The sequence below is a fragment of the Littorina saxatilis genome, linkage group LG3 (genome assembly GCF_037325665.1).
Source record: "Littorina saxatilis isolate snail1 linkage group LG3, US_GU_Lsax_2.0, whole genome shotgun sequence".
Lineage (NCBI taxonomy): Eukaryota > Metazoa > Mollusca > Gastropoda > Littorinimorpha > Littorinidae > Littorina > Littorina saxatilis.
In genome coordinates this window covers 73004695-73019866 of record NC_090247.1, presented here as the reverse complement: position 1 = coordinate 73019866, position 15172 = coordinate 73004695, and the positions used below count along the sequence as shown (strand labels likewise).

Sequence of the window (15172 nt, the reverse complement as noted above, 5' to 3'; positions counted from 1 at the left end):
GATCGCTTGAAGTGACATGACCAATCAATCAATCAATATGAGGCTTATATCGCGCGTATTCCGTGGGTACAGTTCTAAGCGCAGGGAGTTTTTTTTAAAAATTTTTTTTAATTTTATGCAATTTATATCGCGCACATATTTAAGGCGCAGGGATTTATTTATGCCGTGTGAGATGGAATTTTTTTTACACAATACATCACGCATTCACATCGGCCAGCAGATCGCAGCCATTTCGGCGCATATCCTACGCTTTTCACGGCCTATTATTCCAAGTCACACGGGTATTTTGGTGGACATTTTTATCTATGCCTATACAATTTTGCCAGGAAAGACCCTTTTGTCAATCGTGGGATCTTTAACGTGCACACCCCAAATGTAGTGTACACGAAGGGACCTCGGTTTTTCGTCTCATCCGAAAGACTAGCACTTGAACCCACCACCTAGGTTAGGAAAGGGGGGGAGAAAATTGCTAACGCCCTGACCCAGGGTCGAACTCGCAACCTCTCGCTTCCGAGCGCAAGTGCGTTACCACTCGGCCACCAGCCAATATAGCACAGCAGCGTAAATGTAAGCGCTTCACAGGAAAGCGCGCTTTTGTGTATTCGTTTTAACTTTTTGAGCTTGTTTTTAATCCAAACATAGCACATCGATATGTTTTTGAACTCAGGAAATTATAAGGAATAAGATGAACTCTTTTTTGGATCGATTACCAACATTTTTAATTTAATCAAAATTGTGAGACTTTTAATGACCAAACTCATAAAATAACACACACAACACATAACAAACACACAAAGACAAGAAACTCTGAAGCAGCAATCACATATTACAACTTGAACTCAAGCACAGTTTAGTTTACTGGTCTTGAGTTCAAGTGCGTCATATTAATGCTCATATTTCCTTCATGTATAAGCAAAAGGGGTATATGGGTGTTCCTCAGGAATTCGGCAAATTCCCATGACGTTTTTCTGTCACTAAGCAAACAAATACCAAATTATACAACCAGAATGACATTTTGAGGCAAGTGATACTTTTTTGTAGTTTTTCTAACTATGGCGATGAATACTACTCTTGATATTAGTAAGGTCGCTTGGCGCTTCGTAAATGGGCAAAACAAATTGGTTTAAATCAACAAAAGACTTGACATCATTTCAGACATTTCAATATTTGGCTTAGACACGCCATTGCGACAAACAACCAACTCTGATGTGTTTGTTATGCAGTTTGTGCTCGATAGAATAACATTTTCTAACGAAAATATGCACATCGGAGCCACGACTCGCTGCTGACTGCTTGAAATGATCGCCGAGCAAAAGTATTTTTCTAAACTCACGGAACCTCAAACCAAACCAACGGCGTGACCTCTGTCATAAACCGTTGTGAGCGATCACGGCGAGCCAGCGATAGCTGCATTAAATCGTGAACTCAGATAAGTATATTTTCGAAAGAAAATAGTATTTAGCGCACACTGCATAACGTAGGCCTACACATGACAGTTCTCCGCGATGACGGGTCCAAGCCGATCATTTCTACTTGCACAACTCTGCCACACTGCTTGTAAATGCTGACAGTTATTACCGCAACTTGTATTGCCTTTTTCAGCTAATTTACTCAAGCACATACGTCAACATGTTTACATCAATATAAGATACGTACAACTTGCTCCCGGGCTGGCCAGGATACACTGGGTAGTTGTCCTCAAAATACATGCCCTTCTGAGAGCGAATGTCACGCAGCATGCCAAGCACTTTGACGAACAGGTCATCCGTGCTGATCTGGCGGCCCACCTGCTTGGCTGCGTAGATGGTCAGCAACTCCAGGGTGTAGGAGCGAAGATCATCCACACCTCGTTCCTGAAGCACCGTGCAGATCATAATCAATGTTCAGGGCGGTGTCATTAGTCATGCATATCGGAAGACGTGAACTGAGAGCGGTACATTTGAATCGCCAAAAAGAAAATTCTATAAAAAAAAATAGTTAACGTACTTGCCTCATGCCTGGTATTTACTTAGCTGTGTGTCCTTTGCTTATTATAACTGACTATATGTTACAAGAAAGCAACGCGTACAAAGTCTTCAAGAAGTGGATTTGCAATGCCATCAAATGACGACTGACAGCTACCTCTAGATTTGCGTTTGACTTATTGGTGCTGGAAATGCGCTGTAGTTGAATTTGAAGTATAATTATAGGCCAAGAAAAGACGGAAACCCAAAGCACACATGAGACTGAGAACGAATACTTCTGCTCACCTGTTTCCATTTTTTTAGAAGGCGTATCACCTTCTTCACAGACTCGTCCTTATGTTTGACAAATGTGACCTGGAACACAATGAATGCACATTGTTCAATACAACAATAAGAAGTGTAAACCAGAATATGAACCCACCCCTTGTAGACATACCGTATACCAACTTAGGGGTAGGGTGGGTCAATCGTTGATCCAATTACATGTAGTACTCTTATGTGAGAGTCTGTTACGTGACTCTTGTGATAGGTATCTTAAATATAAAAATGTTGGAAATGGCCCAAAGAGTTATTGCCCTTCTGATCATAGGAACTCGAATGATAAAAGTAGTACCATTGAAGTAGTAGTTGTTTTTGCTGTTTTGATGAGTGCTTGCTTGCTTGTGGGTTGGTTGGTTGATTGATTGATTGATTGATTGATTGATTGATTGATTGTTTGATTAATTGATTGATTGATTTTGCGCTGATTTTTATGATTGATTGATTAATTGTTTGGTTGGTTGTCTGTCCAAGTCTTCTTACCTGAAGAGGTGCCAGTGACGCCGAAAACTGCTGAGCCACAAAACTCATGCCCTCCTTCTCTGCTACAGCCTCCATGTGCTTGTACATCAGGTCCCTGTTCCGTGTGTCTGCACAACAAGAACAAATGCCAGTCAAGAATCGGTCGATAGCATGTGCAGAACGGACGGCACTGCAGTATACTGGTGTATTGTGTTTGCATAAACCCAGTCCCCCTGCAGAGACACAATTCTCCATCCATACCATTCAGACATGCATCACTGGTGTTAAATCTTGGATGGTCGATAACAAACTTAAGCTGAATGATGATAAGACTGAAGTCTTACTGTGCAAAAATAAGAACACTACATTTCCCTCTCCCCAACCTGTTTCTGTTCAAGTAGGCAACACCGACATTCTTTTCTCACCACTGATCAGCTAGAAACCTTGGATTCACCATTTCATCTGACATGACCCTTAACAAACATATATCTTTAGTCTGTAGAGCAGCTTATTTTGAGCTTTGTAAGATCAGCACCATTTGCCACACACTCTCCTCTCAAACAACTAACACTCTTGTCTGTGCAAGTTGTCAAAAACAGGCGCTTGCATTTGGATGTGTCCAATGATAGTAGGTTTTGGTTGTGATCAATCAGAATAATGTAGGAATAAAAATATATGACAGTTTGGTATGATGACATGTAATTCACATATATATGCTGAAGTATAAAATTATACATCATATAATATTAATATGGCTGTTGCCATGACCATGAACCCCAAGAAAGGTTTAAAGGTGGTCGTCTACATTTTTGCTTTTTTTCAATAATCTTTTGGTTAGATTTCGCTAAAAAGTTATGTCAGATCATGAATGAACCATGGGGAAAAAAGTTATAGAAAAAAAATATGTAAAAAAAGATTTTATTTTTGGGTAGCGTGACTCACGCTTCCAATAATTTGTTTTCTGTTTGCTGAGAACATGTGCTTTGCCTAAAAATACTGACCAATCCAATTTATGTCACTATGCTTATAGCCACAATATTTTTAGATCAGTGCAATTTGCTTGGATCTCTTGTTTGGCCTGTAGGTAAAATGTACAATGTATTTTCTGATTTGTGCACAAAAGCTTTTTTTAATTTGTTTTTAACATAACAATGTTTAATGTCACTGTATGTTTGAAAGACCATGGTCACATTTGTAAAACAAATGTTAAATTAGAAAATAAATAACTGTTTGGTTCATGATGTTTTCCTACACCTGTGCTGAAAATAAGACATAAAAATGTTGGTATATAAGTCACTCAAATGCAGAGTAGTATGAATGGTTTGAGTTTCTTGCGGTTGACCCTGCACAGTTCGGCCTATGCTGTTTTTGTTGAACAATTTTGCCGACACCCCTCCCATAGGGTGACGTATTTCACAACTTCCTGTGTTACACAAACTCAGTGATGTGGAAAAGTTAGCGCACTCCAAGAGTGCGCTAACAGTTTTAGCGCATCGCCATTAGCCAATCAACTGGTTCACATCAGTCATGTGACACCAGTACTTACTGACAATTATTATTATTATTATTATTATTATTATTATACAGACAAACAAGCAAAGCCATCTTTGTAAAATGAGTCTACACTTTGTAATAGATAAATGTAGCTACATATAAATAGACGAGCTATTATCATTAGTAGTAGAAGTTGCAATAGTAGCACCAGTAGTGGGCAGCAGCAGCAGCAGCATTCACAGCAGCAATCGTAGTAGAATACACTGTCTAGCTATAGTCACTTGGATGATTGAGAACTAATACCATCTACAACAATGACAACTCCTCCAACAAAACTTCATTTACAAACAACAGTAACCACCACACACAAAGACAGCAAAACAACCATCACCACCACTACCACCGGCACAACACCACCAGCGACAACAACAACAGCAAACAAACCATTGGTATGGTCCATGGCAAAGGCTGGCAGTAGGTCCACCTCGTTTCCATCGAGAATGTATGTCACGGAAAACGGGGTTCTCTTCTTGAAGCTGATTCTCCGCTGCCATGGACTGTAGATTGTGATGGCTTCTTGAAGCCTGTCCAGCACGGGCTCCCTCAGCCTTATCAACGTGTAGATGTCGCTCACATTGTTCAGGTACATCACCAGGTCAATGTCCGCGGACCCTCGCACAGCTGTTCCCTTGCCCAGAGAACCGGCCTGCAAAATAACAATACAATACAATACAATACAGTCAATCCTGCGCTGACGACCACCTCTCAATAACAACCACCTGCCCTCAACGTCCATCCCAAAGGATCCCCGACGAATGTTTTGCCTTTTTGTTACCTTTCAATAGTGAAAACATCTCTATAACGACCACTACCTCTAAGCCATTCTCTCGAGTGATAGTTATTGCTGTCGCGTCTTTTCTAGAGTGAAACCTCCGACGTCAAAAGCAAAATAGGAATTATAACAGTGACGCAGTGAAAAATTACTTCTGATGTCTCTGCCAGGCTGTAGTTTGACCCGACCTCATTTACATGATATACACATGTGTGAAGATATGGTTAAGTAATGACATGGGTGATCTCTTTCACGCATGTAGGATAAAATGCAATTCAATACAATAACATATGATACGACACGATACAGTAATACAATACAATACAAAACAACACAATGTAGTACAATCTGTTTTACATTTAGTCAAGTTTTGACTAAATGTTTTAACGTAGAGGGGGGAATCGAGACGAGGGTCGTGGTGTACGTGCGTGCGTGTGTGTGTGTGTGTGTGTGTGTGTGTGTGTCTGTGTGTGTGTGTGTGTGTGTGTGTGTGTGTGTAGAGCGATTCAGACTAAACTACTGGACCGATCTTTATGAAATTTGACTTGAGAGTTCCTGGGTATGAAATCCCGGAACGTTTTTTTCATTTTTTTGATAAATGTCTTTGATGACGTCATATCCGGCTTTTCGTGAAAGTTGAGGCGGCACTGTCACGCCCTCATTTTTCAACCAAATTGGTTGAAATGTTGGTCGGGTAATGTTCGACGAAGCCCGGACTTTGGTATTGCATTTCAGCGTGGTGGCTTAAAAATTCATTAATGACTTTGGTCATTAAAAATCTGAAAATTGTAAAAAAATGTTTTTTTATAAAACGATCCAAATTTACGTTTATCTTATTCTCCATCATTTGCTGATTCAAAAAACATATAAATATGTTATATTCGGATTAAAAACAAGCTCTGAAAATTAAACATATAAAAATTATTATCAAAATTAAATTTTCCAAATCAATTTAAAAACACTTTCACCTTATTCCTTGTCGGTTCCTGATTCCAAAAACATATAGATATGATATGTTTGGATTAAAAACACGCTCAGAAAGTTAAAACGAAGAGAGGTACAGAAAAGCGTGCTATCCTTCTTAGCGCAACTACTACCCCGCTCTTCTTGTCAATTTCACTGCCTTTGCCATGAGCGGTGGACTGACGATGCTACGAGTATACGGTCTTGCTGAAAAATGGCATTGCGTTCAGTTTCATTATTATTATTGTTATTATTGTGATCATTTTTATGCGCCTAATCTAGATATAGCCCTAGGCGCTTACATATTAATTTCTCTTTCTCATTCTGTGAGTTCGACAGCTACTTGACAAAATGTTGTATTTTCGCCTTACGCGACTTGTTTGTTTATAATCTGTGTACAAAACAGGAATGTGTCCTTTGGATTGTCAGATACATTAGATGAACAGAGTGAACATTGAATCACATCGCCTCTTCGTTACTCTCCCTGTATGCACACATTGTACAAACCTTGATGACCTTGGAGACAGTATGAGGAGGTGTGGAAAACCTTTGTTGCAAAAACCTCACGAATTCATCCACTTCTCCGTTCAGTCTGCAAGAAGTAAAACCCCAAAATAAAAATAAAAACATTGCAGAGACTTTCTTTGGCAGTTCTAGCATGCAATACACAGAGCTGAACAGATAAGGAAAATCATGCCAACACACATTTATAAAGTACACAATTACTAGTATAATATACATGAATAAAGTACAGTCATGTACCCAGCCGCCCAGAGCCAAATTACAAGTTGACATAATGAATCGTCGATATGAGTGGTAAAACACCGTTCAACAAATGACAGTAAACACATACATCATCATTTTTCTAGAATTCTATTTATGTGTCTTCTTCACCACGATTCTCGCTCTCTCTCTCTTTCTCTCTGTCTGTCTGTCTGTCTGTCTCTCTATCTCTCTCTCTCTCTCTCTCTCTGTCTCTCTCTCTCTCTTTCTCTCTCTCTCTCCCATTTGTATCACTTGGTCTCGTAAAGGGGTTAAAATTCCAAAGGTTGGTCACAAAACTATTACATATCGTTCATTCTCTCATTTCAGTGAAAGTGCATTTCTTTCTGATCTCAAAAATAGCCCACTTTCAAATACTTACAATTTTACAAATCCTGACGAAGCTTTAGAGTTTTGGACATCTATTTTCATTATCATTTACAACAAACATGCACCACTAAAAACACATCGAGTAAAGCAGACAGAAAAACCCAAATGGATCGACCAAGACATAGAAAATGCTGCAAATTACTGTGACTTCTTAAAAAAAACATGGTACCCACGAAGAGTACACACAACAAAGAAATAAAGTAAATTCCTTGAAACGAAAACGTAAACAACAATATTTTCAACATCTCATAACATCTAAACAAGATTCAAAATCTATTTGGAAAGCAATTAACCAACTGGATGTTTACTCTCATCTTCAGCATCTAAAACAAACCGGAACACGTGACATAGATGGTCTGGATGCAAACATTATAAAAATGGCAGCTCCAATTATCACAGATACATAGACATTTATCTATAACCTTTGTATTGACAAAAGCTATTTTCCTAAACAATTCAAACAGGCTAAAGTGATTCCTCTCTTTAAATCAGGAGATACTACAAATCCTTCAAATTATAGACCAATATCAATTCTATCAATCCTTTCGAAGCCTCTTGAAAAACATATCAATAAACACATCCTTTCTCATTTTGAGAACAATAATTTGATCCACGATAATCAATCAGGTTTTAGGCAAAAACACTCATGTCAAACAGCGCTTATTAGTTTAGTAGACCAATGGCTGACAAACATTAATAACAATCAGTTCTGTGCTGCTCTATTTGTTGACTTTGCTAAAGCTTTTGACCTAATTGACCATAAACACCTTATCAAAAAGCTTGAGATTTATGGAATTGCAACAGATTCCATAAACATTTTAACATCTTTCCTGTCAGACAGACAGCAAAGTACTTATCTGAAACAATCATACTCTTGTAAGCAAACAGTAAGGTTTAGAGTACCACAAGGTTCTATTCTTGGTTCATTGCTATTTTCTATATATATAAACGACCTACCTCTATTTGTAAAATGCATGTGTGAACTATTTGCTGATGATACTACAATTCATTCTAGTCACCAAGATCTTATTAAACTAGCAAATATCCTCCAAGAAAACATTGATCGATTACTTGAATGGTCAGAACTAAACCATATGTCATTGAATCCAAATAAAACTAAATGCATGCTACTTACCACGAGGCACAAAAGACAAAATCTAACATCTGGATTTCCGACATTGCTAATACGAAATCAAGATGTTACCGAAGTTGATAGTCATAAAGTCTTGGGAATAACCATTGACAATAACCTGTCTTGGTCAAAACATGTAGATACACTTTGTAAAAACACATCCAAAAAAATATTTCAGTTATCAAAAATCAAACACTTTCTAGACCTTCGCACAAGAAAACTGTTTTTTCAGGCACATATTCAGTCAGCTATTGACTATGCTTCCACAGTGTGGGACTCTGCAAGTGCAAATACTTTGAAACACTTGGGCAGTTTACATAGACGAGCTGTTAAATTAATTATTTTTAAAAATACATCTCTTTCCATGACTTCTTCTTCTTCTTCTGCGTTCGACGGTTGTGTCTAGGGTCGTAGTTCCGCTGCTGTCGTGAACTGGAACGTCGCTTTCAGGTCTTCTGACGTTCCCCAGAGCTTTCCATGACTGATTATAAACGATTGCAAATTCTTCCTATCAAAGATAGATTTCATATAACAATGGTGTGGTGATGTATAGAATTATGTCAGGGAATGCACCTACACTCATTGCCTCAAATTTCAAAATAAATCATTATAAAAAAAAAAAATTAAAAATGTACCCCAACTTCAAGAATTGACCTGTACAAGTCGAGTCTATCATATTCTGGAGCAATTCTGTGGAACGCCATTCCAAATATAATTAAATTACGAATTCATGAAACATCATTCAAGGAATATTACATGCTGTTTCTTTTACAAAACTTATAAGAAATATTATCAAGCAGCTGGCAAAATATAACTGTACTCTCTGATTATATTGAAAAACATGATTATATATAATTCATGAAGAATTTTTTATTTTTTTTAATTTTTTTTATACAAACACATATTTCTTGGTTATATATAATTTTCAAGCATTGCTAAAGAATCACATTGGATCTTAAAATGTCTTATTGGTTGCTAGACATGTTAATTATGGTAAATATGTCATTTGTACTATAGTTAAACTTATCTTTTATTTCTTCTTGTTTGTTACCCCTCAATGGGCGAGGGCCGGATGAAAAAAAGCATGTATACATTGCTTATTCTGTCACCCTCGTAAAATAAATTTCAATTCAATTCAATTCATTTCAATCTCTCTCTCTCTCTCTCTCTCTCTCTCTCTCTCTCTCTCTCTCTCTCTCTCTCTCTCTCTCTCTCTCTCTCTCTCTCTCTCTCTCTCTCTCTCTCTCTCTCTCTCTGACCGGCACGGTTGGCCTAGTGGTAAGGCGTCCGCCCCGTGATCGGGAGGTCGTGGGTTCGAACCCCGGCCGGGTCATACCTAAGACTTTAAAATTGGCAATCTAGTGGCTGCTCCGCCTGGCGTCTGGCATTATGGGGTTAGTGCTAGGACTGGTTGGTCCGGTGTCAGAATAATGTGACTGGGTGAGACATGAAGCCTGTGCTGCGACTTCTGTCTTGTGTGTGGCGCACGTTATATGTCAAAGCAGCACCGCCCTGATATGGCCCTTCGTGGTCGGCTGGGCGTTAAGCAAACAAACAAACAAATCTCTCTCTCTCTCTCTCTCTCTCTCTCTCTCTCTCTCTCTCTCTCTCTCTCTCTCTCTCTCTCTCTCTCTCTCTCTCTTTCTCTTTCTTTCTGTATCAGACAGAGTCCGTTAAATATCGGACACAGGGAGACAGACAGACTTCTTTTTCTTCTTCGTTCGTGAGCTGAAACTCCCACGTCTTTTACGCGTATGAACATTTTTACCCCGCCATTTAGGCAGCCGTACGCCGCTTTGAGGGGGAGACAGACAGATAATTTAACAGACAGAAGAACGGACAGAGAGTGTTCCTTACTTGTTCATCTCCCCTGTGGTAGGGGCAATGCAGCGTGGAGAAAAGACATCGAGACTCTCTCCATCCATCTGCTCGGCAAACACCTTGCCTTGTCTTGTCAGTCCTCTGCTCATCTTGGCTCCTTTTCACTGAAACAAACCGCACGTGCGTAATAATACACTGCACAGGCCACAACAGGGACGAGCTAAATTCTTCAGCGATGTATAAGCAAAAGAAACCCCCTCATCTGTTCATCCATTCATGTTTACATTTAGTCAAGTTTTGACTAAATGTTTTAACATAGAGGGGGAATCGAGACGAGGGTCGTGGTGTGTGTGTGTGTGTGTGTGTGTGTAGAGAGAGAATCAGAGTAAACTAGCGATCTTCATGAAATTTTACATGAGAGTTTCTGGGAATGATATCCCCAGACGGTTTTTTTCTCATTTTTTCGATATATGTCTTTGATGACGTCACATCCGGCTTTTTGTAAAGGTTGAGGCGGCACTGTCACACTCTTATTTTTCATTCAAATTGATTGAAATTTTGACCAAGCAATCTTTGGCAAAGGCCGGACTTTGGTATTGCATTTCAGCTTTGAGGCTTAAACATTAATTGATGAATTGGGTTAATAAAAATCTAAATATTGTATTTAAAATCATTTTTTCATAAAACGATCCAAAAACAATGTGATCTTATTCTTCATCATTTTCTGATTTTAAAAACATATAAATATGTTATATTCGGATAAAAAACAAGCTCTGAAAATTAAAAATATAACAATTATGATTAAAATTAAATTTCCGAAATCGATTTAAAAACAATTTCATCTTATTCCTTGTCGGTTCCTGATTAAAAAAACCATATAGATATCATATGACATGTTTGGATTAAAAACAAGCTTAGAAAAGTTAAAAAGAATAGAGATACAGAAAAGCGTGCTACCCTGCTCAGCGCAACTACTACCGCGCTTTTCTGACTTGTCAATTTCACTGCCATTGCCACGAGCGGTGGACTGAGTGTTACGAGTATACGGTCTTGGTGAAAAATGCAGTGCGTTCAGTTTCATTCTGTGAGTTCGACAGCTTGACTAAATGATGTATTTTCGCCTTACGCGACTTGTTGTTTTACCTTATCAATAACGTCTTTATATTTGTCTTCATTATAATGCTGATGATCACTTCAAAGGCCTGTAAGTTTAAAAATGCAGGGTTTTTTATGTTATGAATTCAAATGCCCACAAATGACCCTTTCTTGCTTTTTAGTCAGAATTCCCTGCATGTGTGGTAGAGCACTACCACATACACAATGATATGTTTGTATTAAAAACAAGCTTAGAAAAGATGTGTATGTGTGTGTGTGGTTGTGTGTGTGTGTATATGTAGGTGTATATAGGTGTATATATATATATGTTACAGTTAATCTGTGAAACCTGGGAATACGTGTATTAAGTAGGTAATACATGAATTAACTGACGGAAAAAAACAGTTAATTCATGTATTAACTAAAATAGTTTAGTTAATACACGTATTCCCTGGTTTCACAGATTAACTGTAACATATATACCTCGCTCAATCCCCAGTCGACACCACCTTCAGAATTACATGCACAAAGGCACCATACAATACGTCTGACTTCCATGCATACCAGCAGTTACAAAAGTCATCGAATCAAACTCAACTACATATAGTCAGTAAAACGTCGACGTGATTTCTTCGATATTCGTAAAAAATATATGTTTTGGACTTATCTTAAAGTGTGTGTGTGTGTGTGTGTGTGTGTGTGTGTGTGTGTGTGTGTGTGTGTGTGTGTGTGTGTGTGTGTGTGTGTGTGTGTGTGTGTGTGTGTGTGTGTGTGTGTGATTGTGTGTGTATGTGTGTGCGTGGTTGTGTGTGTGTATGTAGGTGTATGTAGGTGTATGTGTATGTGTACACCTTTACTGGTCACAGTTTTCTCAGTTCTGAAAACAACCTACACTGCGAATGCACACCGGTGACACTGTGACGGTTCCCCTACGCTTTGTGTTCGGTGCCCTGACCCTTTGTGTTCGGTTCCCACTCGGTTCCCACACGCCAAAATTCGCGGACAAAACATCCATTTATGGTAGTATTACGCAATGTTGCTCTCTGAGAATGGTCTTGTTAGATCTGTGAGTGTTTACACTACATGCCTAGGTGCTGTTGGATTGAAGGTTTTTGATATTTTAGCCGTTATTAGGTAGAATGCCTTCCACTTTACTGCAAAACTGCATAATTCGTAGCATCGGCAAGAAATATCCTACCAAAAAATGCCTGCTTGGAACTGTCGTTGGTCCAGCAAAAAGTTCAACATGTCTGTAGCAGACAGCCCAAGTTTCAAGATTGTAGGGCCATCCAAACAGCCGTAATAATAAAAACAACAAAAGTAGTCAGTGAAATTGGCTGTGTTCGGTCCCCACACACTTTTGTGACGTAGGCGTGACGGTTCCCATAATTCATTGTGTCGGTCCCCACTTTCTGTGTCGGACCCCACTTTCGACCTAATTTCTCTGTGACGGACCCCACAACCAGCCTATTTTGTGTCGGTCCCCACACCTTCTTGGATTTATGACTTGCCGGTTACTTGTATCATTGTATTCATTGAATCTAATTGTCTCGGAGTTATTTTTCAGCAAAAACCGGCAAGGCAGCACCTTTTGTGATACCAAGTAAGTCAGATGACATCAGTATGTGTGTGTATGTGTGTGTGTGAGAGAGAGAGAGAGAGAGAGAGAGAGAGAGAGAGAGAGAGAGAGAGAGAGAGAGAGAGAGAGAGAGAGAGAGAGAGAGAGAGAGAGAGACTAACTTTATTAGTTTATGCCACAAATAATATATAACATTATTTATCTCTGGGACGGTTCCCAGTATACCAGCAAATTTCTCATTTCTCATTTCTCATTACTTTATTGTCCCATCGCTGGGAAATTCCGGTCGCTTCCTCCCAGTGGAAAGCTAGCAGCAACGGAGTCGCGCTACCCAGGTGTCTGCGTGTTTAGGTGTATTCAGCCACCTGCACTTATGGCAGAATGACCAAGGTCTTTTACGTGCCATTGTGATGACACGGGGGTGGGACATGGCTTCCGTCTCTGGGTCTGCACATAAAGTTGACCCGTGTCCGTCCCGGCCCGAATTCGAACCTGCGACCTTTCGATCACAATTATGTGTTGATCCACCCACACCTTCTTGAACTGGCCTTCCCAATATCTACTCTTAGTCTTAAGGCCTTGGAGATATGCAATTTGGCACATTTTTAAAATAAAAGATCCACCTGTCGTATGTGAGATTCAGTTTTCAGAGCAAAATGCTGCCCAGGGACTTCTAGTGGTGATTGAAAAAAAAACAAGTCGCGTAAGGCGAAAATACAATATTTAGTCAAGTAGCTGTCGAACTCACAGAATGAAACTGAACGCAATGCCATTTTACTCGTAGCATCGTCAGGCCACCGCTCATGGCAAAGGCAGTGAAATTGACAAGAAGAGCGGGGTAGTAGTTGCGCTAAGAAGGATAGCACGCTTTTCTGTACCTCTCTTTGTTTTAACTTTCTGAGCGTGTTTTTAATCCAAACATATCATATCTATATGTTTTTGGAATCAGGAACCGACAAGGAATAAGATGAAAGTGTTTTTAAATTGATTTCGACAATTTAATTTTGATAATAATTTTTATATATTTAATTTTCAGAGCTTGTTTTTAATGCGAATATAACATATTTATATGTTTTTGGAATCAGCAAATGATGGAAAATAAGATAAACGTAAATTTAAATCGTTTTATAAATGTTTATTTTTTTTTACAATTTTCCGATTTTTAATGACCAAAGTCATTAATTAATTTTTAAGCCACCAAGCTGAAATGCAATACCGAAGTCCGGGCTTCGTCGAAGATTACTTGACCAAAATTTGAACCAATTTGGTTGAAAAATGAGGGCGTGACAGTGCCGCCTCAACTTTCACGAAAAGCCGGATATGACGTCATCAAAGACATTTATCAAAAAAATGAAAAAAATGTTCGGGGATATCATACCCAGAAACTCTCATGTCAAATTTCATAAAGATCGGTCCAGTAGTTTAGTCTGAATCGTTCTACACACACACACAGACACACACACACACACACGCACACACGCACATACACCACGACCCTCGTTTCGATTCCCCCTCGATGTTAAAATATTTAGTCAAAACTTGACTAAATATAAAAAGAGTACTTGCCTGTGTCAAGTATGTGTCTTTATCCACGCTTGTTGTAAGAGGCAACTTTTCCCAGCTCCTTGTGTTCATGACTGCTTTCTCTTAAAATTAATTACTTTATGACAGTCAGAATACAATGGAACAAGGCTACATAAACCCTGACAGCCTACGACAACGGCCCGACTAAGGCTCAACACCGCGCCAATAAATTCAGCATTGGGCCAATGTTGGGCCATGATTGCTCCGTTTCAGTTCGTAGGCTATCAGGGTCAAAGATACATATTGGTAAACTAGTAAAATACATGTTCAGCATCATCAGCAATACCACAAAAGGATTAAAACAAGAAATTCCTCCGATAGGAACTACACCCCCGTCAAAGGGAAATAACCTTCTCAGTTGGTGGCAGTGAGAATGGTTATTTCCCTTTGACCAACGGGGGTGTCCGTCTATACCAGGCCTTGTATAATTTTAATCCACCAATAACTCCCTAACCGTGTGTTTGACTGGTCCCAATTTTTGTAAGGACCGTCTCAGGAATGTATAGAACCTGTTCACCAAGTTTGGTGACGATCGGTCCGTTCATTCTTGAGATCTACTTGCGAACACAAACACATCGAGTGAAACCTATACACACCCCTATACCGGGGGTGTAAAAATCCTATTAGCTGTATGTCAGCGGCACAATGCAACCAGAACCAGCGTTTATGTGGAGTGATCGGGTGCTGGTCACTACCGCGAGCGTCACTACCGCGAGTACCACTACCGCGTCTCACACTAAAGTTGTGTTTCCGTACCCGCGATAGCGTTTTTCCAG

At 39.3% G+C, this 15172-nt stretch overlaps 1 protein-coding gene and 1 long non-coding RNA gene across 4 annotated transcripts in view; one reads left to right on the top strand and one right to left on the bottom strand.

The window, feature by feature from the left end:
• The window catches only part of LOC138963223 (uncharacterized), a 174464-nt gene that overhangs the window by 100063 nt on the left and 59229 nt on the right, over positions 1-15172 (top strand). The gene's annotated exons all lie outside the window — the stretch shown is intronic.
• LOC138963214 (2'-5'-oligoadenylate synthase 1A-like) overlaps positions 1-15172 on the bottom strand; it is a 50798-nt gene that overhangs the window by 5311 nt on the left and 30315 nt on the right. For all 3 annotated transcript variants that reach the window (XM_070335267.1, XM_070335266.1, XM_070335265.1), the window contains exons 2-7: positions 10175-10302; positions 6541-6625; positions 4683-4944; positions 2766-2872; positions 2250-2318; positions 1657-1853 (exon numbers count right to left, since the gene is read on the bottom strand). In XM_070335267.1, the coding sequence (XP_070191368.1) occupies positions 1657-1853; positions 2250-2318; positions 2766-2872; positions 4683-4944; positions 6541-6625; positions 10175-10287 (833 nt within the window). In that variant the 5' untranslated portion in view covers positions 10288-10302. The remainder of the gene's footprint in view (positions 1-1656; positions 1854-2249; positions 2319-2765; positions 2873-4682; positions 4945-6540; positions 6626-10174; positions 10303-15172) is intronic.